The following is a 25,342-nucleotide window of genomic DNA, read 5'->3' as shown; positions in this document are numbered from 1 at the left end:
ATGAAGGGCTAATGTATTTATAACAGCAAATTGGTAACATGATTACAAGACTCTGTTATAGGGATTCTTATCCTGGGGTCCATGAACATAAAAAAAATTTTTTTATTATAGTTTTATATAGATATAGATATATAATATATCTCTTTTCATTATAATTTATTTCTTCTTTAATTTTATACATTTAAAATGCAGGCCATAAATATTATCAGATTGCTTAAGAGGGTTATCAAGACACAAAAAGGTTAAGAACCTTGATCTAGTGAATAGGCTTATTAGACTTAAATTTCTAGTGCAGTCACGGTCATGTCTCATACAGACATTCATATGATCATAGATTGAATTAGGTTCAATATATATATATATATATGTATATATATATATATTGAATTGTGCCCTCTATGAGGTGTAATCAGTGATGGTCATTGGGGGGAATAATACAAAAAAAAAGTAGCATCTCTACCATGAAATTTTTAGTTGTAGGCGAGAGAACTACAATTAATATAGTAATAATATAAGAAAATATATTGAGTGTTAGGCTGATTGGTAGGTGTTATTAGTAGGGAGTCAGAGAAAGATAGGTCATTTGTGATCTGGAGTGATTAGGGAAGGCTTCAAGTAGGAAAGTGGCTCTAGAATTGAACCTTGGAGGAAGAATTTGATATTGAATGGTTAAGAGAAGGATGAAAGGGATTCCAAGTTTTGAGCAATGACATAGAGATATAAATGATCATTGTGCTTTAGACGAACAATGAAGAGATAAACCTTTTTGAAGCAAAGAGTTAGGTCTTTAAAAAAGGCCTAAAAAGAAGTAAGAGTTAGGCCTTAAAAAAAAAAAGAGTTAGGCCTATGCAGAAAGGAGCCAAAATAATCATGTTGTGTAACACTTTAGAGTTGACAAGGTTTCATCCCCCCAAAATACACTGAATGATAAGTTTTACAAATAATACTGTCTCTGTTGTTCATATTAGGAATATTAGGAATATGAACAACAGAGTAATGAATTTCGGGGGGTAATTTCAAATTGATTTTCAGAATGATTGTATGGTTTCACAATGAATAAGTGTTCCTTGTCTGCTCAGAGCCCATCCAGTAATTGTGATTTTCCTTTTTTATCATTTTTACCAATTTTATAGATAAAACCTCAGAGTTGTTCTAATTTGCATTTCATTTATAAATTATTTGGAGCATTCTTTCCAAATAACTGTTGTATTTCTTCTTTGGAAAAATTGACTCTTGATATCCTCAGAAATTTGTCAGTTAAAACTTAAGTCTAGTTCTTATATATTTATATATATATATATATACACACATATTTGTGTATATATATATATATCTTTATATATATATAACTTTATATATCTTAAATAATGGTGCCTTTCTGAATCTCATGGCCATCAAGATAGAAGACTGGTCATTTTCTCCAATCTTCACAACCTCATATTTGAAATATAAGAATCATGAGCAAAAGTTAAAGCAATTACATCTGTCTCCATTGTTTAAGACACTAAGAACCCTAACAGTAACAGCCACGTGAATCAGCTGGAGAAGGCTAGTCCCTAATCCCTAACATGATCCCACAGTATCCTTTCCCACATTAGTCCTGCTCTTGGGCAGAGCCCCATAATGAGACCCACAGGCTTATGATCTGGAATTGACTAGGCAACTTTATTGCTGCTGCTACGGGGCAGGGTTCCCCTCTCCCACTTCCTACAATTTCTCACCAGTGATCTCACTATTTTCTGAGACAACAAACAATCAAATCTTCCACTCCAGCCCCTACTATGTAGTCGAGGTATAGAAAAATGAAAGCTTGCTGTGTCTAGAGTCCTGTACTAGACTGTACTTTAGAGTACTAAGCCAGAGATCTAAAAGAAAAATGGGAGCTGACTGCAAGTTCCCAGATTCTCACAGAACAAGCAGGTCCTGGAGGGACTGGGGGATATGAAACTTTTGTTTGAGTATCTGACCCTGTTTAGTATTGCAGAGATTTCCTTTGACTTGAGCCTGGCTCAAGGCCTGGACTATTATACAGCAGTGATCTATGAAGCAATGCTTCTTCAGAGCCCAGAACATCAGGGGGAGGAAGCACTTGCTGTGGGCAATGTGTCTGCTAGCAGGCTCTATGATGGACTTATTGGCATGTTTGACCCCAAGGGTGGCATGGAAAGAATCTTCTCCATTGTGGAACAAAGGATGGAGGCCTCTAAAAAAATACAAACAGAGACACAGGTCCTTGTGACAACAGCACAAAAGAATTTTCTTAGAGAACAAATGAAACAGATTGCAGAGTTCTGGGATGCTGGGATCAGGGCTGAGATGCTGTATAAGAAGAATCCCAGTTTCCTTACTTGGCTACATTACTGTGAGGAGATGGGCATCCCATTAGTGGCCATCATTGGAGAGCAAGAGTTAAAGGATGGTGTCATTAACCTTCGTTCTGTGGCCAGTAGGGAAGAGGTAGACATTAAATGGGAAGGTATTGTAAGGGAAATCCAAAGAAGAATGTCTGAGTCCTGATCTTGCCTGTTCTTCATCTGCTAAGTTGTTCCCACTGGTACATATCTAGTCCATTATGGAGGCCCTCTAGTTTCCTTGTTTGGAGATGGGGGATTATCACCTGTACATTAGGCTCTTGATTCCTCTTGCTTTAAGAGAAAGTGTTTGAGAGAATGCAGAGCATCCACTTTTAACAGCTGGGAATATAGTGTCTTGTAGAGTAAGACTATGTCAGAGAGACACTACAGTCTGTCCTGTCATTGACTTGTGTAAGAAGGAAGTTGAATTGTGTTTTCTGAGCAGTCTGAAGAATATTCAGACTCTGAATGAATCCTGAATGTGAAGGAGTTCTTTTTGAGGTCAGAATTCAGACCCTCAGTTTCTTTTTCTTTTCTCTCTTTTTTTAAAACCCTTACTTTCTGTCCTCATAACAATGATAAGACAGAAGGACAAGGTCTAGGCAAATGAGAGTTAAGTGACTTGATCATACATCAAGTTATTTCATAGTGTCTGAGGCCAGATTTAAGACTTCAAGGTTCTAGTTAAGGTTTGAACTAATCATGTCTTCTTGCTTTAGGTGTTAAAAGGAGACAGAAAGGAAAGAAAAGTGACTGTCTTGATTGAGTCTAAGCTCAAAGTGAGGGTGGAATGGACAGTGTAATTCCCTCCCAGCTATTCTCTTTTGTGCCAGGGAACCTGCTTCCTCATGGTTTTGAATACTGAAGTTCATACTCTTTATCTCTTGGCCTCATTCAGGTCCTTATCTTTTAAGTAAAGAGATTTCACCAGATGACCTCTTGAGGTTCCTCCAGTTGTGCATGTATGAACTCTGTCTCCAGGAATCATAACAACTAAAAAGCATGTGATTAGTGCTTTTCCCCCCTTCACTGATATACTTATACAGCTATTGTTAGGATCTTTTTCCTGGGCCAAAACAGCTGCTGTGGCTTGCCACATGAGTAGCTGTTTGGAGATGACTTATATTAAAGGTATAAGTAATTTGGATTTAAAAGGGGAGGGAGGGGGGAGGTTAAGCAGAGTACCAGCATGTGTGAAGGGACTAAAGGAAAGGAGATTGACATCTCACTGAAGCCAGTTGTGATTTCTCTAGAAACCCCTTGGGGCAGAAACAGCAACCAATGAAAAGTGAATTCCCTAGTGTGGAAGGAAGCTGAGATACCTTTTGGTTCTAGCCCTTAGTGAAGGAATTAGAACAATAATGGAAAATGAAGGAAAAAATCTGGAATTACTAAAGCTTTAGTTTGGAGCCAAGATGGCAGAATAGAATTCTAGCCAAATTTTTCTAATATTCCCCTCAAAATAACTTTTAAAATAATGCATCAAATTGATTTCTGGAATACCATCACCAACAAAAGAGCTGAATGAGACATTAGTCTAAACCAAAACAACATAGGATGTTGTGTTGAAAGTGTTATGGGTAAAATTAGGGTTGTTGACTGAATATATTATTTTACTGGTCGCCAGTGATTTTTTAATTCAATCCCAATAAAATACTCAAGTCAGTTTGGGATTTTTTATGGTGGTTTAATTACAATAGTAGGAAGAAATTTAGAAGGAGAAGAGGGTAAGGGTAGGAGATTTTCTCCAGCCTGGAGTAAGTCAAAGGGAGTTCAGAGGCCTCAACCAAGGGGCCTTCTCAGAAGATTAAATCTAGCTCGGCTTCCAGCCACGAGAGGTCTCCTCTAAGACGATGGGCTTCCTTGGAGGATAGTCCCCTTTCAGGAGGACAAGGAAAGGAAGAATGAGCAGCCTTACCACTCACCAAGGTCACTCAGGGAAGATGCCTCACCTAAACCATGCTACAGAACCAAAATGCTGCCCAGAGCTCCTAATGTCAACGCCGCCACGAGAACCCAGCCTCACTGAGAAAGAGCCCAGAGAGGAAGTGACGTGAAATAAATAGGCAGTTCTTTACATCACTTCCTGCGTCTCACATGTACCAATGGTAGCTTAAGCTTGATTTAGGACAGCCGAGGGGCTCAGTCAGTTGTTTCTGATTTGTCATTTGCTAGCACATGTTGGTCATAGGCCATCCTACAGTTAATCCTTAAGTGGGGGTGTATACATTCCGGGTTGCTAGAATTCTAAAGACTAAGCAGGGTGGAGTAAATCTAAAATTCACAGAAAGAGATACCTGTGGCCCTGGGGTGGGCATTGGCTATCAGAACAGCATGACATCAATACCAGCTTTAGTCCATGGAGGTGTCCGCTACAATAGCATCATGAGATCCAGGAACTCTCAATACTCAGAAGAGGTAAGGAGATTGGACACAAGGTCAGAAAGGTCAAAGCAGATTCCTGTGTAGACGCACTGGGAAAAGATGAGGTATCATTTGGTAACTCTAATGCTTGAATTACCCAGTTCTAGTTCACAGTTACAGGATGGAAAGGAACACTAAAATTTGCAAGGTGTCCTGTTTGCAGTCTCGGGCAGAGAGAACAGGGGCCTTTGTTTCTGGCTATAGTTCCAGGGAAAATAAGAGTACTAGCACTTGCAGTCCCAATTGATCAGTGGCTCTTCACACCACTTTGGAAGCACCAAAAACTTATAGACCCACAGACTAGTTTGTGAAAAGAGCAGCACAAAATTGAAAAAGAAAAAAAATCCCTAAATACCAAAATAGAAATCCTGAAAGTAAAAGGAAAGAATAAAATTTGATGTAAAAAACCTATAAAATAAAAAGTCTATAAAATAAATCATTGATTAAAAATGAAAGAAGAAAACTAAATTTCCATTTTCAAAAAGGAAAAGCATGAATGTACCCTCAATGAAGATAAAATTAAAACAATTATTAGGAGCTTTTTTGCCCAAATAGGTGTCAGTAAAACTGACAATCTATATGAAATGAATGTTTACAAAAAATTTAAATTGCCTAGATTAATAGAATACCTAAATACTTAAGATAAAATCTTAGAAAAAGAAGAAAGAACTGATCAAAATAGTGACACAAGACATTTCCAAATGATTTATGATGAAAAAAAGCTATTGGGGCAGTTAAGTGTCTCAGTGGATTGAGAGCCAGGCCTAGAAATGAGAGGCCCTGGGTTCAAATGTGGCCTGACACTTATCTGTGTGACCCTGGGCAAGTCACTTAGCCCCCTTTACTTAGTCCTTTTTCCTTGGAAACAATATACAGTATTGATTCTAAAATAGAATTTAAGGGTTTAAAACAACAACAACAAAAAACAAGCTAATAACCTCCCGATAGAGAGAATTGATAAACTCCAAAATCAGAATGAAGCATTTTTTACCTTAGTTTTTTTTCTTTTCTTTTTAAATATGGCTAATATCAGTAAAGTTTTTACCTGACTTCATATGAATAATAGAATATTGCTTACCTTCTCAAAGGGCAGAATGTTATAAAAAATATCTAAAATCTCCAAAGAAAGAGAACTCAGTTAAAAACCTTGAGTCAAGCAAATAAACCAACAATCAACATGTTATAACAGAAGAAAAGATGACCTGCAGGACATCTAAATTGGTCTAAACTTCTCAATAAATATTGAATGACAAAAGAGAATAATTTCTCACCTGGTAGGCAGAGAACTTATTGATTCCCATTGTGTGAAGTGGAATTTGGGGGGGGTTGCACCACCAGAAATTACTCCAATGAGCAGACAAGAGGCTTAGATAGATGCGTGCAGAGAAAATATTAATTAAAAATATTAATAAGGGAAGGGTAGAACATTGCTCTGAGTGGTTGAACCAAAGCAAGTGTCCAAAAGATATTCACATGAATTCAGAATTTAACACAATGCTCCTCTTCTTTTTCCCTACCACTTATGTGTCTGTGTTTGTTATATTTTCTTTATCTTGTTCCAAGTTTCCCAGTGTTCTCAAATCCATGGGAGCATTCCTTATGTTTGCAATTTCTAAGTTAAGTCAGAATTTAGTCATGTCCAAGGCCTTTTGGGCTGAAATATTTAGGACAGGGAGTTAAGATTATAACTGTAAATTTTAAGACCTTTCCCATGGGAAGTGAGAATAAAAAGAAGGGAGGAGGGTTTGGCCACATTAGAAAAGAGTGAATTAAAGGTGTATATGTATATATACACACACACACACACACATATATATATATATATATATATATATATATGTGTGTGTATGTTATTATATATATGAATCTGCTTGAGGAGGAAGATTTCTCTACTCTTCATAAGGAGATATTGGTATCTCCCTTCTGAAGGGCACCTAACTTTCACTAATTTTGGAAGTTGCCAATCTATGATTAGTAATACTAATTAATGTATGTTGGGGAATAATTCACAATTTCATTCCATATACTATCATCACAGTAGGATGTTTTTCTTAACTTTTATTTTTTTTTAATTTCACCTTTTACTTTATAGAATTTATATTGTAGGTCTGCTCTTTTTATACCCAAGTCAGTATAATCTATTTCTCTCTATTATATGTAGGATCAAATATTATATTTTTTAGCATTTGAAGCCCATAGTACAGCCCCATCTTGCCTTTCCAAGCATGTCTTTCAGTCCGGTGACACTGACCTGTTTGCAGCCTCTTAGAAGACTCTCCATCTCCCAACTCAGCATTTTTACCAGTTGTCCCCATGCCTTTCTTCTTCATCATCTCTTCCTTTTGACTTCAATGACTTTCTTGAAACCTTAATTAATGTCTCACCTTCTACAAGAAACCTTCTCCCTTTTATGCTCTGCTAGTATATTCTTTCTGTATATACTGTACATTTATACTGTCCTAAATTGGCTGTTGTCTTTAATACTTGAAGAGGATACTATGTGGGGTCAAGTGTTCAACTGTGGCAGATCAACATGAGCCCAAAAGGCTCTCCAACAGTTTAGGTACAAATAAATTATGAATTTTTGGGATGGAGCCATTCCTAAATATGTATCTCCAGTTGCAAAACATTTTTGACACATCAAATCAGATCTAAATATTTGGGAAAACATTAGTTGCTGATGGGAAAGCTGAAACAATGTAATAAAAATGACAATTCTACTTAAATTAATTTACTCCTTCAGGGCCATACCAACTAAGCTACCAAAAACTGATTCAGTACATCTAGGAAAAAAAAAACCACCAAAATTCATCTGATAGAACAAAAAGTCAAGAATATCAAAGGAAGCACTTTTTTTTTTTTTAAACCCTTACCTTCCGTCTTGGAGTCAATACTGTGTATTGGCTCCAAGGCAGAAGAGTGGTAAGGGCTAGGCAACGGGGGTCAAGTGACTTGCCCACGGTCACACAGCTGGGAAGTGTCTGAGGCCAGATTTGAACCTAGGACCTCCCATCTCTAGCGGAAGCACTTTTTTTTAATGTGAAGGAAGATAGCTTAGCAATACCAGACCTCAGACTGTATTATAAAGTAATAATCATCAAAAACAACCTACTACTGGTTAAGAAATAGATTGGTGGATCAATGAAATGGACAATACATGGTAGAAAATGACTAGAAATCTAGTATTTGATAGACTCAGAGCACAGAATCTTTTTTAATGTAGGCATGCCATGCTAGATAGTCCTGGGCTAGTGCTTAACAGCAACCATTATGTTATCCTTATATTGCTTCTTCTGTGTGAGCACTTTCCTTTTGTGGTGAGTTTTCTGTTAAACAATATTTAGGCAAACATGCATTTGAGAAAGGACCTCAGTATCCTTTAAGAAAAGGTACCAGACACCTGTGTATAGTTGTTTTTATATTATCTTCCCTGTTAGACTGCTCTCTCTGAGAAAAGGTACTGTCTTTCCCCACCCCACCCCCCAGAGATTAGCATAATGTCTGACACATTATAGAGACTTAATAAATGCTTCTTGACTTGATTTATACCACATTAATTTTACATTTCATTTAAATATCAGAATTTGTTTAGTCATCCCCTCATTTGATGAGCATCCCTTTTATGCCTACAGTGACAAAGGTGATCTATATATCAAGCTAGCTGCCTGAAGAATTTGTTAGATTACCTGATTTTATCTTAGAAAATGAGAAGTGTATTTGCTTTTTGTCTTATACTCAAGTATTTTAGTTTTGTTGAAGTGATCATATGTAATGGTTCTCTAATATTGGACTAAACTTGTAGAGAACTAATTCTGTTATTATATGATGGTTATATAATGACAAATATGGGTTCAAGGATTTTAACAATGTTTTAGTTTGGTTTATAAAGTGATATTTTTCTATCTTACCTTCTAGTTATATTTGTTGAAGTATTACATATTGATACATATTGATAATAATAACTAATATTTGTATAGAGCCTATTATGTGCCAGGCTCTTTATAAATATCTCATTTGATCCTCACAACCACTGAAGGAGTCAAGGAAACTGAGGTAAACAGAGGTCAGGTGACTTGACCAGGGTCAAAAAACTAGTATCTGAGGCCAGTTGCACTTTGTTCATGGGGATGGTTATCTTTATACCACTGAAGAATTCCCTCTATACTATGATTCATTTGTCAGTTTTTCCACAAGGGTGATTTTCAAACATTTAATTTTAAAAATCTGGCATTTTACAAGTTAGGTTTACAAACTGAATACAGTCTTAAAATTAGTCTTAATATTCTTACTGTCTAGAAAAAATAGGATTTATGAAGTTTGTAACAATGTACTGAAACGGTTTTGTCCTAAAGATTTACTGTATTTTTTAAACAAGTATCCATTTTACTTGCAACTGACCATAGCAATTACAAACTAAGTGTATAAAAACACTTCTCAAACACAGTTCTCTGGAAATGGACCCACAGCAGCTTTTAAAGCAGTTCTTTCTGTTAATGTCATTGTCAAGATGACAATCACTTCTCAGTCTAAAATCTTCAAAATATAAATACCTGTTCCCAGCAAAGGAGATTGTAACCACAAAGGCAAAGATGAGATGACCCAGCTATTGTGGATATGTCTGTCCCTCTCTTTGGTAACTGAGGAGACATCTATGAGGACAGCAACAAAGTGTAAAACGAAGGCACTTCCATTAAAGTAGAGGCCCATTGTGTTCCATTGAACTTGGGGAATCAATAATTAAGAAGACTGTGAGGAACCTGTAAAATACTGCAACAAACATCAGCCAGCTAAAGGCTGAAAGTTATATTGGAGTGATCAGAAGCAGACCTAGAATGATCTTCCACATGATAAGGATCCCTGGCAGGGTGCACAGGAACTCCCTGTTGTAGGTTAAGCAGCCTCTGAGAGAAGTTGTTATGTGAGCAGAGCTCTGTGCCTCCATGTTTGCCCCTGGAGCAAGGCAGTACCCCCAGCCCTCCCTCTGTGCTCCATCCAGCCCCCCATGTCATTTTTATCATTTTCAAATTTTCCTCTGTAGGAAATTTTGGCTCACCAATTTAAAAAAATTTTTTTTCCTGACTTAGGATTGATATCAAGAATCAGCTCTAAGGTAGAAATATGTGGTAAGGGCTACTAGGAAATGCCTGAATCCAGAGTTGAACCCAGATCCATCCTCCGCACTCTAGGCTGACACTCTATCCACAGGTCCCGCATCTATCCTAGTTCATCCATAGCCACCCATTGCTTTTATACCTTTAATATGGGAATAATATGTCTAAAATAGCTTTGCTTTTCCATCTTTTTTAGCCATTGGTTTTCCCTGAAGTTGCTTTCATTTTGTAAAGAAGAGATAAAAAAATCCAAAGACATACAGAAGCTTCGGTCAAGCATTGCTGTGTAAGTTTTAAGGTGTCTCCTGCTTAGGGGAAAACAACAACAACCAAAAACCAAAGTATTAAAAACATAGTTCAAGGACTTTGAAGAAAGGTCTGAAAGTGTCATTTACAGTTATGTAACTTTTCATTTTTATGAAAATATTTAAGTGATTAATAGATACTCCTCTCAAATAGAAATTCCTGTCAAAATAATGGTTATTTATACCCACCAGAATTTATAAAATTGATCTACTATTAAAGAGAATTTGGTTCATAATTATGAACCAAATTCATATTAAATTTAATATGAATCCTACTTAAGAGAGAATCAAGGTTGGCCAGGCCTGTAATAAGGCCTCTTCAAAGACTGTTGAAATGGAGAGCTGGGAGGGGAGATAAGTAATAGAGGGAATTCAGCACCTGTAGTTAGAGAGACACAATGGGCAGTTTAGAACCTAAAAGAGAGATTTTTACAAGCTTCACAAGAGTTGTCTCAGTACATGCTTTGCTTAACACATAGAGTCCACTCTCTCCGTTTTTGTTTTGAAACTGGGAACGTTTTCATGGGATATATATTTTAGTTCCCATTCAGAGAATTTATTTTCAGAGAAAAACATATTTTATTAAGTGTAAATCTTTGATATGGTGCAGTAAAACTAAAGTAAAAACTAGTAAAAAAAAAAGTAAAGGTAAAAACTAAAATGGGCATGACTGACCTTGTTGCTAAAAACAAGACAATGATTGCCTGTGATTTTTTTTTTTACCAACCATCTTTGTCCTCTGGGCTGCCAAACTGGATCTTGTTAGCAACTAAAATAAAAGGGATTTGTTTTTTTGTTTGTTTGTTTTTGTTTTTCATTTGACAAAACTTCTTTGCTGGATAAATGAAAGTTCAGCTATCAGAAATGATTTGTCAGCCAGATTTTGTAAAACTGAGAACTTAATTAGCAAAAAAAAAAAATTTGTCAAAATTTTTGTTCTCACTTCCAAGTTTTGAAACCCCTTTGCCTAATGAACATAATTTAGTGATATATTGAATATACTGTAAGTACTTATTTCTGTTATTCTTTCATTCCTTTTCCCACAGCATTTAGTTTATACAAGGCCATGTGAAAGGCTCTAGTAGCATGTGATATTTTAATGATTAATAAATTGTATTTTTTTTCAACATCTCTCATATGGAAGGCTTTTTGAGAGGTTGCTTTGAAATTGTTAGATAATCATTGACACAAGATTAGTAATATGATTATACTAATCGCATAATCTTGGCATTTTTTAGGTTTTGTGGAATGATTCAATTTCCTGGCGATGTGAGGAAAAAAGTCCTATTTCAGCTCTTTCTTCTTCTTTGCCACCCTTTTCCTATAGTGAGTATCATGCATATATATGTTAATATAGATATAAACCTTTCAATATCCATTAAAATTTTTTTATTAATATATTTTTCCATGTTTAAATATTTAATATTCTTTCTGTCCCCTCGCCCTCCTAGGTCCAATAAGCATTTCCACTGGGTTATACATCTCTATTCAACATCTATTTTAAAAAACTAAGTTGAAAAATACTTTATTTATTTAGAATATTTTTCCATAGTTGCATGATTCATGTTCTCTCCCTCCTCTCTTCCTTCCCCCTTCCCTGAGCTGATGAGCAATTCCACTGGGTTATGCATATATTCTTGCTCAAAACCTATTTCCATATTATTTATATTTGTAATAGAGGGATCTTTTAAAACAAAAGCCCCCAACCATATACCCATAGAACCACATGATCAATCATATGTTTTTCTTCTTTTTGCTTCCACAGTTCTTTCTCTAGATGTGGATAACATTCTTTCTCATAACTCCCTTGGGATTGCTCTTGAGCATTACATTTCTATTAGTAGCAGAATCTATTACATTTGATTGTTCCATAATGTTTCACTTTCTCTGAAAAATGTACTACTGGTTCTGCTCATTTCACTCTGCATCAGTTCATGGAGGTATTTCCAGTTTACATAGAATCCTCCAGTTCATCATTCCTTTCAGTACAATTGTATTCCATCACTATCATATACCACAATTTGTTCAGCATTCCCCAATCTCGATGGACACCCCCTCATTTTCCAATTTTTTGCTCCCACAAAGATCATGGCTATGAATACTTTTACACAAACATTTTTTAAATCTCTGGGGTACAAACCCATCAGTAGTATAGCTGGATCAAAGGGCATTCAATGTCCCCTTTGTGGGGGCAGCTTGGTTGCTCAGTGAACTGAAAGCTAGACTTAGAGATGGTTCAAATCTAACCTCAGATACTTAGTAGCTGTGTGACTCAGGGCAAGGCACTTAACCACCATTGCCTAGCCCTTACTGCTTTTCTGCCTTAGAACCAATACTGGTTCTAAGACAAAAGGTAAGGGTTTAAAAAAAAAAAGTCCTTTGGGCATAATTCCAAATTGCCTTCCAGGATGGTTGGATCAATTAACAACTCCACCAGCAATGCATTAGTGCCCCAATTTTGCCAAACCCCTCATTTATTATTTTCCTTTACTATCATATTGGCCAGTCTTCTAGGTGTGAAGTGGTGCCTCAGAATTGTTTTGATTTGTATTTCTCTAATTAGGCAGGATTTAGAACACTTTTTTAAATGTGATTATTGATAATTTTGATTTCTTCATCTGAAAACTGCCATTCATATCCTTGACCTTGATTTTTTGTAAATTTGACTCAGTTCCTTATGTATTTTGGAAATTAGACCTTCTTCAGAGACTTTTTTTATAAATGTTTTTCCCAGTTGTTTCCCTTCTAATTTTGGTTGCATTGGTTTTGTTTGTACAAATGCTTTTTAATTTAATATAACAAAAATTATTCATTTTATATCTTATAATGTTCTCTCTCTCTTGTTTGGTCTTAAATTCATTCCTTTCCCATAGATCTGACATAGGTATACTTTTCTATGTTTTCCTAATTTATTAATGATTTTATTCTTTATATTTAAGTCATTTATCCATTTTGAATTTATCTTGATATATAGGGTATGAGATGTTGATCTAAACCTAACTTTTCCTTTACTGTTTTCCAATTTTCCAAGTAGTTTTTGTCAAATAGTGAGTTCTTGTCCCCAAAGCTGGCTGGTTAGAAGAAAGAAGAAAAATATTTGTTCTCTTATCTCTCAGACTGTCCCTGCTAGTAACTGATTGCCATTTCCCCAATATCCTCCAAAGCTCCTTAAAGAGAATAGGAAAACCTATCCCTCTTACTTTACCCTTGTCCTGTCTTCCCCAAATAAACCCTTAATTGAGAATTTAAGAGAAAAAAAGTATCTTCTATAAACCTCATAGTTCACACTATGTGAAACTGAAGAGAAAGGGGGGAAGGGAACCTCAGCTTAGTGATAGAGTAGGATCTATGATTATTAACAGTATAGAGAATATCTGCAGGAGAAGCTAAAGGCTTCAGAAGAGGGGAGGAAACGGGAGGCATTGAGGGAAGAGAGTAGGCAAAAACATGATCCATTAGTCATCTAGAGAATCAATAGACACCCTCAGGAATATCTTTCTCTTACACCCTGGAGATTTTTTCTTAGGGAGTTCTTTGATGACTTGTTTAATTTCTTTTTCTGAGATGGGATTATTTAAGTATTCTATTTCCAATTTTGTTTATATTTTATAATTTTATTTTACAATTATATTTTATAATTTATATTTTTGTAAATATTTACTCATTTCACCTAGATTGTCATATTTATTGCCATATAATTGGGCAAAATAGCTCTTAATAGTTACCTTAGTTTCCTCTTCATTAGGTAAGATCACCCTTTTTATCTTTGATACTGTTAATTTGATTCGCTTCTTTCTTTTTTTATTAGATTAGCCAGTACTTTATCTATTTTATTTGTTTTCTCAAAGTAACAACTCCTCATCTTATTTATTAATTCAATAGTTCTTTTACTTTCAATTTTATTAATTTCTCTTTTGATTTTTTGGATTTCCAATTTAGTTTTTATCTGGGTATTTTTAATTGTTTCTCTTCTAGCTTTCTTAAATTGCATGCCCAATTTTGATCTCTTCTCTCTCTCTATTTTGTTGATATAAGCATTCAGGGATATACATTTTCTTGAGTACTGCTTTGGCTGTATCCCATAGAATTTGATATGTTATCTCCTCATTGTTATTCTCTTCAATGAAATCAGTAATTGTTTCTTTTTTTTTTTGACCTACCTGTTTTGAAGAATTATTTAGTTTCCAATTGATTTTAAATTTACCTCTTCATGAGTCCTTATTGTGATTTTTATCCCATCATGATCAAAAAATACTGCATTTTAAATTTCTTTCTACATTTGTTTGTGATGTTTTTATGCTCTAGTACATGGTCAGTTTTTGTATATGTACCATGTGCTGCTGAAAAGAAGGTATATTCCCTTTTATCCCTATTCAATTTTCTCCCGATATCTATTAGCTCTAATTTTTCTAACATTTCATTCACTTCTCTTATTTCTTTCTTTTTTTTTTTGGTTTGATTTATCTAGTTCTCATAGGGGAAGGTTAGGATCCCCTACTAATATGGTTTTACTCCCTATTTGCTCCTTTAGTTTCTTCTTTAAAACTGGATGCTGGTACATATATATTGAGTACTGATATTTCTTCATTATTTATACTACCTCTTTATCAAGATGTAATTGCCTTCCTTATCTCTTTTTTATTTTTATTTTTTTTATTTGATCATTTCCAAACATTATTCATTGGAGACAAAGATCATTTTCTTTTTCTCCCCCACCTCTCCCCTGGCTGTCCTTATCTCTTTTAATCAGATCTGTTTTTTACTTTAGCTTTCTCTGAAATCATGATTGCTACTCCTGCATTCTTTGTTTCAGTTGCAGCCTTATAGATTCTGCTTCAGCCTCTTTTACCCTTTGTGTCTCTACTTCTCTCAAGTGTGTTTCTTGTAGACAACATATGGTAGGATTCTGGTTTTTAATCCATTCTGCTATTCACTTCTGTTTTATGGGTGAGATCATTCCATTCACATTCATAATTATGATTTCCATCTGTGTATTCCTCTCCATTTTGACTTCCTTCTTTAATCCTAATCTTTCTCTTTTTCCTCTTACCCTTCCATCCAGTATTTTGCTTTCCCCCCTCCCTCATATTATTCCTCTTCCCACCACCTCCCTTCTTATTCCTTCCCCTCTTACTATATGGCCTTTAGCCTTTGCCTGTGTCTCTGTTTCCAGATAACCAATTTTGCTTTTTAGGCTACTATTTTCCTTTTGCCATTTTTTTCTTCAACCTGCCTTATTTGAGTTTTAAATTCCTTTTTGAGTTCCTCCAGAGCCAGCATCAGCATCCAATTCCCTGTTTGTTGTTTTTTTTTTGTTTTGTTTTTGAGGCTTTGCTTGATTTTCCTGGATCTCATCCTCCTCCATTGGTTCAATTCTTTGGTCCTTATCCCCATGGAAGCTTTTTATTGTAGCTTTCTTTTTTCCCCTCTTATTTACTCATTTTGTTTACTTTTTAAAATTTATTTATTTTTCCTACCCTATGGACTTTCCCTCTGCTGATTTAATGAACCAGAATATTTGAGCTGCTATGCCCTTAGACTGAATCTTCTTTTAATCTTCTACTGGATTCAACCTTTTTTTTTTTAAATATATTTTATTTGATCATTTCCAAGCATTATTTGTTAAAGACATAGATCATTTTCTTTTCCTCCCCCCTCACCCCCCATAGCCGACGCGTAAGTCCACTGGGCATTAGATGTTTTCTTGATTTGAACCCATTGCTTTTTTGATAGTATTTGCATTAGAGTGTTCATTTAAAGTCTATCCTCTGTCATGTCCCCTCAACCTCTGTATTCAGGCAGTTGCTTTTTCTCGGTGTTTCCACTCCCATAGTTTATCCTTTGCTTATGAATGGTGTTTTTTTTCTCCTGGATCCCTGAAAGTTGTTCAGGGACATTACACCGCCCCTAATGGAGAAGTCCATTACGTTCGATTATACCACAGTGTATTAGTCTCTGTGTACAATGTTCTCCTGGTTCTGCTCCTCTCGCTCTGCATCACTTCCTGGAGGTTGTTCCAGTCTCCATGGAAATTCTCCACTTTATTATTCCTTTGAGCACAATAGTATTCCATCACCAACATATACCACAGTTTGTTCAGCCATTCCCCAATTGATGGGCATCCCCTCGTTTTCCAGTTTTGGGCCACCACAGAGAGCGCAGCTATGAATATTTTTGTACAAGTCTTTGTGTCCATTATCTCTTTGGGGTACAGACCCAGCAGTGCTATGGCTGGGTCAAAGGGTAGATATTCTTTTGTCGCCCTTTGGGCATAGTTCCAAATTGCCCTCCAGAATGGTTGGATCAGTTCACAACTCCACCAGCAATGAATTAATGTCCCTACTTTGCCACATCCCCTCCAGCATTCATTACTTTCCTTTGCTGTTATGTTAGCCAATCTGCTAGGTGTGAGGTGATACCTCAGAGTTGTTTTGATTTGCATCTCTCTGATTATAAGAGATGTAGAACACTTCTTCATGTGCTTGTTAATAGTTTTGATTTCTTTATCTGAGAACTGCCTATCCATTTCCCTTGCCCATTTATCAATTGGAGAATGGCTTGATTTTTTGTACAATTGATTTAGCTCATTATAAATATGAGTAATTAAACCTTTGTCAGAGGTTTCTATGAAGATTTTTTCCCAATTTGTTGTTTCCCTTCTGATTTTAGTTATATTGGTTTTGTTTGTACAAAAGCTTTTTAGTTTGATGTAGTCAAAATTATTTATTTTACATTTTGTGATTCTTTCTATATCTTGCTTGGTTTTAAAGCCTTTCCCCTCCCAAAGGTCTGACATGTATACTATTCTGTGTTTACCCAATTTACTTATGGTTTCCTTCTTTATGTTTAAGTCACTCACCCATTTTGAATTTATCTTGGTGTAGGGTGTGAGGTGTTGATCTATTCCTAGTCTCTCCCACACTGTCTTCCAATTTTCCCAGCAGTTTTTATCGAATAGTGGATTTTTGTCCCAAAAGCTGGGATCTTTGGGTTTATCGTATACTGTCTTGCTGAGGTCGTTTTCCCCCAGTCTATTCCACTGATCTTCCTTTCTGTTTCTTAGCCAGTACCAAATTGTTTTGATGACTGCTGCTTTGTAATATAGTTTGAGGTCTGGGACTGCAAGGCCCCCATCATATGTGTTTTTTTTCATGATTTCCCTGGATATCCTTGATCTTTTGTTCTTCCAAATGAACTTTGTTATGGTTTTTTCTAAATCAGTGAAGAAGTATTTTGGTAGTTCAATGGGTATGGCACTAAATAGATAAATAAGTTTGGGTAGGATGGTCATTTTTATTATATTGGCTCGTCCTATCCATGAGCAGTTAATGTTTTTCCAATTGTTCAAGTCTAGTTTTAGTTGTGTGGCGAGTGTTTTGTAGTTATGTTCATATAGTTCCTGTGTTTGTCTTGGGAGATAGATTCCTAGGTATTTTATTTTGTCTAAGGTGATTTTGAATGGGATTTCTCTTTCTAGTTCTTGCTGCTGAGCTGTGTTGGAGATATATAGAAAAGCTGATGATTTATGTGGGTTTATTTTGTATCCTGCAACTTTGCTAAAGTTGTTGATTATTTCAATTAGCTTTTTGGTTGAATCTCTAGGATTCTTTAAGTGGACCATCATGTCATCCGCAAAGAGTGATAACTTGGTCTCCTCCTTGCCTATTTTGATGCCTTCAATTCCTTTATCTTCTCTAATTGCTACTGCTAGTGTTTCTAGTACAATGTCAAAAAGTAGAGGTGATAATGGGCATCCTTGTTTCACTCCTGATCTTATTGGGAATGCATCTAGTTTATCCCAATTGCAGATGATATTAGCTGTTGGTTTTAGATATATACTGTTTATTATTTTTAGGAATGACCCTTCTATTCCTATGCTTTCTAGTGTTTTTAATAGGAATGGGTGTTGTATTTTATCAAAGGCTTTTTCTGCATCTATTGAGATAATCATGTGGTTCTTGCTAGTTTGCTTGTTGATGTGGTCAATTATGTGGATGGTTTTCCTAATGTTGAACCAGCCCTGCATCCCTGGTATGAATCCTACTTGATCATGGTGAATGATCTTTCTGATCACTTGCTGGAGTCTTTTTGCTAGTATCCTATTTAAAATTTTTGCATCTATGTTCATTAGGGAGATTGGTCTATAGTTTTCTTTCTCTGGTTTTGACCTGCCTGGTTTTGGAATCAGTACCATGTTTGTGTCGTAAAAGGAGTTTGGTAGAACTCCCTCTTTGCTTATTATGTCAAATAGTTTGTATAGTATTGGGGTTAACTGTTCTCTGAATGTTTGATAGAATTCACAGGTGAATCCATCAGGCCCTGGGGATTTTTTCTTAGGAAGTTCTTTGATGGCTTGATGGATTTCAATTTCTGATATGGGATTATTTAAGAATTCTATTTCCTCTTCTGTTAGTCTAGGCAGTTTGTATTTTTGTATATATTCATCCATTTCTCCTAAATTGGTGTATTTATTGCCATATAGTTGGGCAAAGTAATTTCTAATGATTGCCTTAATTTCCTCCTCATTGGAGGTGCTGTCCCCCTTTTCATCTTTAATGCTGTGAATTTGCTTTTCTTCCTTCCTTTTTTTAATTAGATTGACCAGTACTTTGTCTATTTTGTTTGTTTTTTCAAAGTACCAGCTTCTTGTCTTATTTATTAAATCAATAGTTCTATCACTTTCGATTTTATTAATTTCTCCCTTAATTTTTAGGATTTCTAATTTGGTTTTCTGCTGGGGGTTTTTAATTTGATCGCTTTCGAGTTTTTTCAATTGCATTTCCAATTGATTGATCTCTGCTCTCCCTTGTTTGTTAATATGAGCTTTCAGGGATATGAATTTGCCTCTGATTACCGCTTTGGCTGCATCCCAAAAGGTTTGAAAGGATGTTTCGCCATTGTCATTTTCCTTGATGAAATTATTAATTGTTTCTATGATTTCTTCTTTAGCTAAACGGTTTTGGAGTATCATATTGTTTAATTTCCAATTGGTTTTAGATTTGGTTTTCCATGTACCATTACTAATCATTATTTTTATTGCCTTGTGATCTGAGAAGGCTGCATTTATTATTTCTGCTTTTTTGCATTTGTGTGCTATGTTTCTGTGACCTAATGTATGGTCAATTTTTGTGAATGTGCCATGTGGTGCTGAGAAGAAGGTGTATTCCTTTTTATCCCTATTTATTTTTCTCCATATGTCTATTAATTCTAATTTTTCTAAGATTTCATTCACTTCTTTTACCTCTTTCTTATTTATTTTTTGATTTGATTTATCTAAATTTGATAATGGTTGGTTTAAGTCTCCCACTAGTATGGTTTTATTGTCTATTTCTTCCTTCAATTCTCCTAGTTTCTCCATTAGAAATTTGGGTGCTATATTATTTGGTGCATACATGTTGATTAATGATATTTCCTCATTGTCTAGAGTCCCTTTTAACAAAATATAATTACCTTCCCTATCCCTTTTGATCAGGTCTATTTTTGCATTGGCTTTATCAGATATCATGATTACCACTCCTGCCTTCTTTCTATCAGTTGAGGCCCAGAAGGTCTTACTCCATCCTTTAATTCTGACCTTGTGGGTGTCAACCCGCCTCATGTGTGTTTCTTGAAGACAACATATGGTAGGGTTTTGGATTCTAATCCATTCTGCTATTCGTCTACGTTTTATGGGTGAGTTCATCCCATTCACGTTCAAAGTTATGATTGTCATTTGTGGACTCCCTGGCATTTTGATTGCCTTCCCTAATTCTAACCTTTTCTTCTTCGGCTCTACCTTTTAGTCCAGTGATTTACTTTGAATCAGTCCCCCTTGTCCCCTCCCTTGATGTTTCCCTTTTTAGTCCCTCCCTTTTGTTCCCTCCCCCTCCCCCCTCTCTTTCCCTCCCTTTTTGTTCTCCCTCTCCCCCTCCCCCCCTTGGTTTTCCCTTCTCCTTACCCTTGTTGGGTAAGATAGAATTCAAGATCCCAATGGATCTGGATGTTTTTCCCTCTCAGAGTTGATTTCCCTGAGATTGAGGTTTAAGTAAACCCCCCCCCCTCTCTTCCTCTCCTTCTTATAGGAGTTTTCTTCCCCTCCCCTTCCCCTGTGAATCTTTGTGTGAGAACCATTATTCTATTTGGTCTTTCTTTACCCCCTATTTATACATTACATTTTCCCCACATATTAGTATACATAGGTTGATATAAATGTAGTTCTTATAGAAGAGAGTTTGAGTAAAAGAAGATAACATTTTTCCCCTTTCCTTAATATTTACCTTTTCAGGTATTCCTTGCTCTTTGATTTTCGGTATCAAACTTTCCACAGAGCTCTGGTCTTTTCTTTGCAAAAAGTTGGAAGTCTTCTATTTTGTTGAATGCCCATACTTTCCCTTGGAAGTATATAGTCAGTTTTGCTGGATAGCTGATTCTTGGTTGGAGACCCAGCTCTCTTGCCTTTCTGAAGATCATGTTCCATGCCTTACGATCATTCAGCGTAGAACTTGCAAGGTCTTGTGTGACCCTGATTGGCATTCCTTTATATCTAAATTGTCTTTTTCTGGCTTCCTGTAGGATTTTTTCTTTTGTTTGATAGCTTTGGAATTTGGCAATTACATTCCTGGGAGTTGTCTTTTGGGGGTTTAGTGTAGAAGGTGTTCTGTGAGCTCTGTCAGTGGATGTATTGCCCCCTTGTTCTAGAATCTCTGGGCAATTTTCTTTGATTATATCTTGTATCACCATGTCCAGTTTGGTGTTTATTTCTGGCTTTTCTGGGAGTCCAATTATTCTTAAATTTTCTCTTCTCCCCCTGTTTTCCAGATCTATCACCTTGTCGGTGAGATATTTTATGTTCTCTTCTAATTTCTTGGTGTTTTGGCTTTGCTTTATTAGTTCTTGCTTTAAAGCCTGGTTTTCTTTTACAGTTTGGTCAAACTGGTTTTGTAGATGCGTGAATTTCTTTTGCATCATTTCCCACTTTTCCTCCCAGAGGGCTTCCATCTTTTTGGTCCTTTCTGATTCAAATTCTTCATGGGTTTGTGGAGAGTTTCTATTTCCTTTGGGAGATTTTGGAGAATTTTCTTGTATATCTTCTTCTATCTGCTCTGTATTTTGTATTTTGGCTCCATAGAATGTGTCCAGAGTCGCCCCTTTCTTCTTATTTTTCTTGGTATTTTGGGGCTTCTGTGCTTCTGTGGAGTTTGTCATCTCTGAACGTGGAGGATTGGCTTTTCTTGTCTTTGTCTGGTGATCAGAGGCTTTAGTCCTGGGCAGATGTTGGTTCTATGAGCGTTCCCTGGGTTAAACTGAATATGCCTCACTGGAACTGGAATGGAAGGGTCGGACCACGAGGCCACACTCTCCCCCTGGCTCGATTTCCGGAAGTTGCCTTCAGAATCCCTGGCCGTGAGGCTGTTTCGTCGGCCTGCGGGGGGATGGGCTGCCGCTTCCCCAAGCTCCGAGAGCACAGACTTTCACTGAGACTTGGATAGCAGGATCCAGCCCGTGAGGCTGTCTTGCCCGCCCTGAGGGTTGCTGTTGTTTTGACCAGCTCTCTGCAGCGGAAGCCCCAGGCAGTAACTTTCACCCGGACTGGGACTTGGGTAGAAGACCCTGAGGGTTGTTGTTCCTCAGACCCTGCTCTCTGAGCCCTGCGTGGCTGCCGCTTCCGGGAGCCTTGGACTCTGCGCTCCTACCCCTGAGGTCCGAGGGATCTCGGGTTCTGGCTTTTAAGGGGAGCCGTACCTTTTGAACCGGGTCCAGGTCCAGGAGGAGGGTTCCCAGGGTCTGTGCTGTTGATCGTTTTGAATTTCGGCGCCTTAGGAGCTTCTAGTTTGAGATCGGTCGGGAAGGGTTTTCCGGAGATCTGAACTTCAGCTTTCTCTAAGCCGCCATCTTAACCGGAAGTCTTGGATTCAACCTTTTGAGCTAACCTGCTGAGCTATCCTGCTCTGGGGCAAATTCTTCACTTTAGCCAGTGGTGTCCAACTGTTGTTGGACATTTACAACTAATGTTGTAGAAGAAAGAAGATAGGAAAAGTTTGAAGCAGAGCTGGAGTAGCTGGGACTACTGAGCTGCCACTCAAGGAGAACATTCTAATTGGAATGATGACCAGAAAAGACTGTTGAGAAAGGAGGACGCAAACTGAAATCTTGTTCTCTTTGCTTGGGAGACAGAAAGGAAGAAGGGTCTCTTGACTTGGGGACAGAAAGAAAGAAGGACAAAAGTCCAGCTCTCTCTGATTTCTGTGCTGTACTATAGTGACTGAATTTCCAGACCTGTTAACCAATTCTCCCAATCTGAACTATATTCCACCATCCTCCAACCTAGAAATTATTCTAGTGTTAGGGAAACCCCAAACCCTCTTTCCCTCCATTTTCTTATCTTTTCCTTTCTCCCAATAAATCCCTTACTTAATCTTAGAGAAGTGATTTATTTGATACATCATAATAATCACTCTAAGTTGATTTAGAAAGACCAACAGAAGAAGCAACTGGAAGGGGAGGGAGGAAGGGAGGAGGAGGAACAAACAGTGAGGGTAAAGGGAGGTAGGAGGGAGGAAGGGAGGAGATTGGCAGATCTGATTTTTAGTTATTTCTACTTAAATAATCCCCTATTACACAATCAGATGACCCCATCCCCATCCCCAAGTTCCTCCCTGCCAGCCATTGTCAGCACCCTAGATCTCATATAGTGGGTCAGAAGCATTAGACCTAGAAAAAAGCTCTAAACTTTGCCTGGGGCTCACAGAGACAGCCCCAGTCTTTTCACAGGTCTCAGCATGGTAGGTGGGGGAGGGTGTCCTGCCCAATAGCCTCCCTCAAGTTCCTCCCTCCCAGCCATTATCAGAGGCCTGGTCCTCTGTGTGTGGTGGATCAGAGGTGATCCCTCCCAGCTACAGTCTCTGCCCAAGGCTCACACAGCCAGCCTGGTCTTATCACAGGTCTCAGTGTGATGGGTGGGGGAAAGTATTCAGCCAACATATCTTTCCCTTATCCTGTGAAAATAGACTCTCTGTGCCTACCTTTCAAGTTATTTTCAGCAGGAGAGTCCTATGACTACTTTTTCTTGTTGGGTTTGGGTTTCTCTTTTCTTTGAAGTATGTTATAAATATTGGTATCAAAGAATTGTTGGAGAGAGTTTGGGCTTTTGGTTCTCCTAAGCCTCCATCTTGGCTCTACCCTCTATTCCCTCCTAAATTTTTTTTCAATCAACAAAAATCTATCCCATCCACCCAGACTGCCAGTTGAAATGAAAGAGAAACAATCCTTTACAAATTTTTATAGTAAAGCAAAACAAATAGCCACATTGCCCATATATAAAAGAAAATATTCATGTTTGAATGCTTACATACATGCATGTATACTTACACATACATATGTCTCATTCTGCACATCCCTATGGAGATAAGTAGCATATTTCATCATTAATCCTCTGAAAGTCTATACTTGGTTATTCCTTATGGTATCTCAAAAAAAATAAATATTAAATATTTTTATACTTAAAGTTAGAATTTGCTTTACTTAGAATGTTACTTCCTTAATATACCCTCATTTTAATTCCTTCTTCTTTGTCACTCTTTTCCTCATGTATCCATGTTGAGTAAAATAGATATGTTTATGTATTTTTTCTGACCAACTTATATGAGAATGAATTCAAATATCAAGGTTCAAGTTAGCCATTCCCCCCTCCCAGTTTCTTGCTTGTCTAATTTTGGCTGCATCGGTTTTGTTTGTGCAAATAATTTAATTTCATGTAATCAAAATTATTCATTTTATTTCCCCTGATCTTATTTGGTCAAAAATTTTCATTTATTTATAGATTTGATAGGTAGATTTTTTTCATGCTCTCCTAATTTGCTTATGATATACTGAACCTAAATCATAAATTTATAAGCCTAAATCATTAACCCATTTTTACCCTTTCTTGGTATACAATTTGAAATGTTGGTCTTTACCTCATTTCTGCCAAACTGCTTTCCAATTTTTCCAGCAATTTTTGTCAAATGGTTTTTACCCCCCAATATATTTGATCTTTGGGTTTACTACTATACTATACTATACTATACTATACTATATATATATATATATATATATATATATATATATATACTATATATATAGTATATATATACTATAGTAGTTTACAGTAGGTGGAGAAAATTACTAAACTTAAAAAAAAAACTAAACTGACTGGATCAACTATAAATTTATGTCAAATAGCCTTAGTTAGGTCCTCCATGTTCCCTAGACAGTCTTTGGCTTATCTGCTCACTCTCACATCTATCCACAATGGCTCTTCCAAACCTTTTCATTTCTCCTCAAACTTTCCATGGTGCTCTCTCTCTCCCCCCCCCTCCCCCACCTCATATTTTACAAAAGAAAAGTGAAGTCATTTGTGGTGAGTTTCCTCGTCTCCTAACTCTCAGGTGCCATCTATCATTATTTCCTCATTCACCCTTTTCTCAGATAATGAAATGGCTTCCTTACCAAGGCTAACCCCTCTAGCTGCTTAAGTAATTCCATTCCATCCTCTCTCCTTCAACAGATTTCCCCCTCATGGCATGTGTTTTGATTTCACTCTCTCTGCCTACAAATATGCTCTTATAACAACAACATCAATTAACATTTATATAGCACATTTCTATGTGCAAGGCACTATTCTAAACACTTCATAAATACTCATTTGGTCCTTGGGATCTTCTTTGGGAGGTAGATGCTATTATTATCTACATTTTATTGATTAAGAAACTGAAGCAAATGGAGGCTGATTAACTTGCCCAGAAATACATAGCTCATGTCTGAGTCTGGATTTGAACTGAGGTTTCCCTGATTCCAGGTTTGGCATTATATACACTACACCACCTAGCTGCTGCCATGTCTTCTGCAAACTGTAAAAGCACTCACTTGATCCTTTCATCCCCAATAACTGTTGTCCTATATCTCTTCTCCCTTTCTTGAAAAGGCCATCCAAAATAGGCTTTCACTTTCTTTTCTCTTACTTTATTTTTAACCCCTTATAGCCAAGTTTCCAACCTTACCATTCCATCAATACTTCTCTCTCCAAAGATACTAATAATCTTAGATGTCAAATCCAACGACTATCTCAGGCCTTATTCTGTTTGACCTTTCTTCGGCCTTTGACACTGCTGATCACTCCTTCTTGATACTT

The 25,342-nt window shown here is 36.7% G+C and overlaps 2 protein-coding genes across 5 annotated transcripts in view; both read left to right on the top strand.

Annotated features, from left to right (window-relative positions):
* The window catches only part of TBCD (tubulin folding cofactor D), a 537,579-nt gene that overhangs the window by 498,670 nt on the left and 13,567 nt on the right, over positions 1–25,342 (top strand). For all 4 annotated transcript variants that reach the window (XM_056814255.1, XM_056814257.1, XM_056814256.1 and 1 more), the window contains exons 36-37: positions 10,086–10,175; positions 11,433–11,520. In XM_056814255.1, the coding sequence (XP_056670233.1) occupies positions 10,086–10,175; positions 11,433–11,520 (178 nt within the window). The remainder of the gene's footprint in view (positions 1–10,085; positions 10,176–11,432; positions 11,521–25,342) is intronic.
* On the top strand, positions 1,888–10,079 carry LOC103106783 (histidine--tRNA ligase, cytoplasmic-like; the record flags this gene model as incomplete). Its single annotated transcript, XM_056820183.1, has 1 exon — positions 1,888–10,079. A coding segment is annotated over one exon (630 nt), but the record flags the coding sequence as incomplete, so codon positions are not given.

Source organism: Monodelphis domestica, chromosome 2, assembly GCF_027887165.1.
Source record: "Monodelphis domestica isolate mMonDom1 chromosome 2, mMonDom1.pri, whole genome shotgun sequence".
NCBI lineage: Eukaryota > Metazoa > Chordata > Mammalia > Didelphimorphia > Didelphidae > Monodelphis > Monodelphis domestica.
The sequence above is the reverse complement of the archived record's forward strand: the minus strand, read 5'-3'. Positions and strand labels throughout refer to the sequence as shown.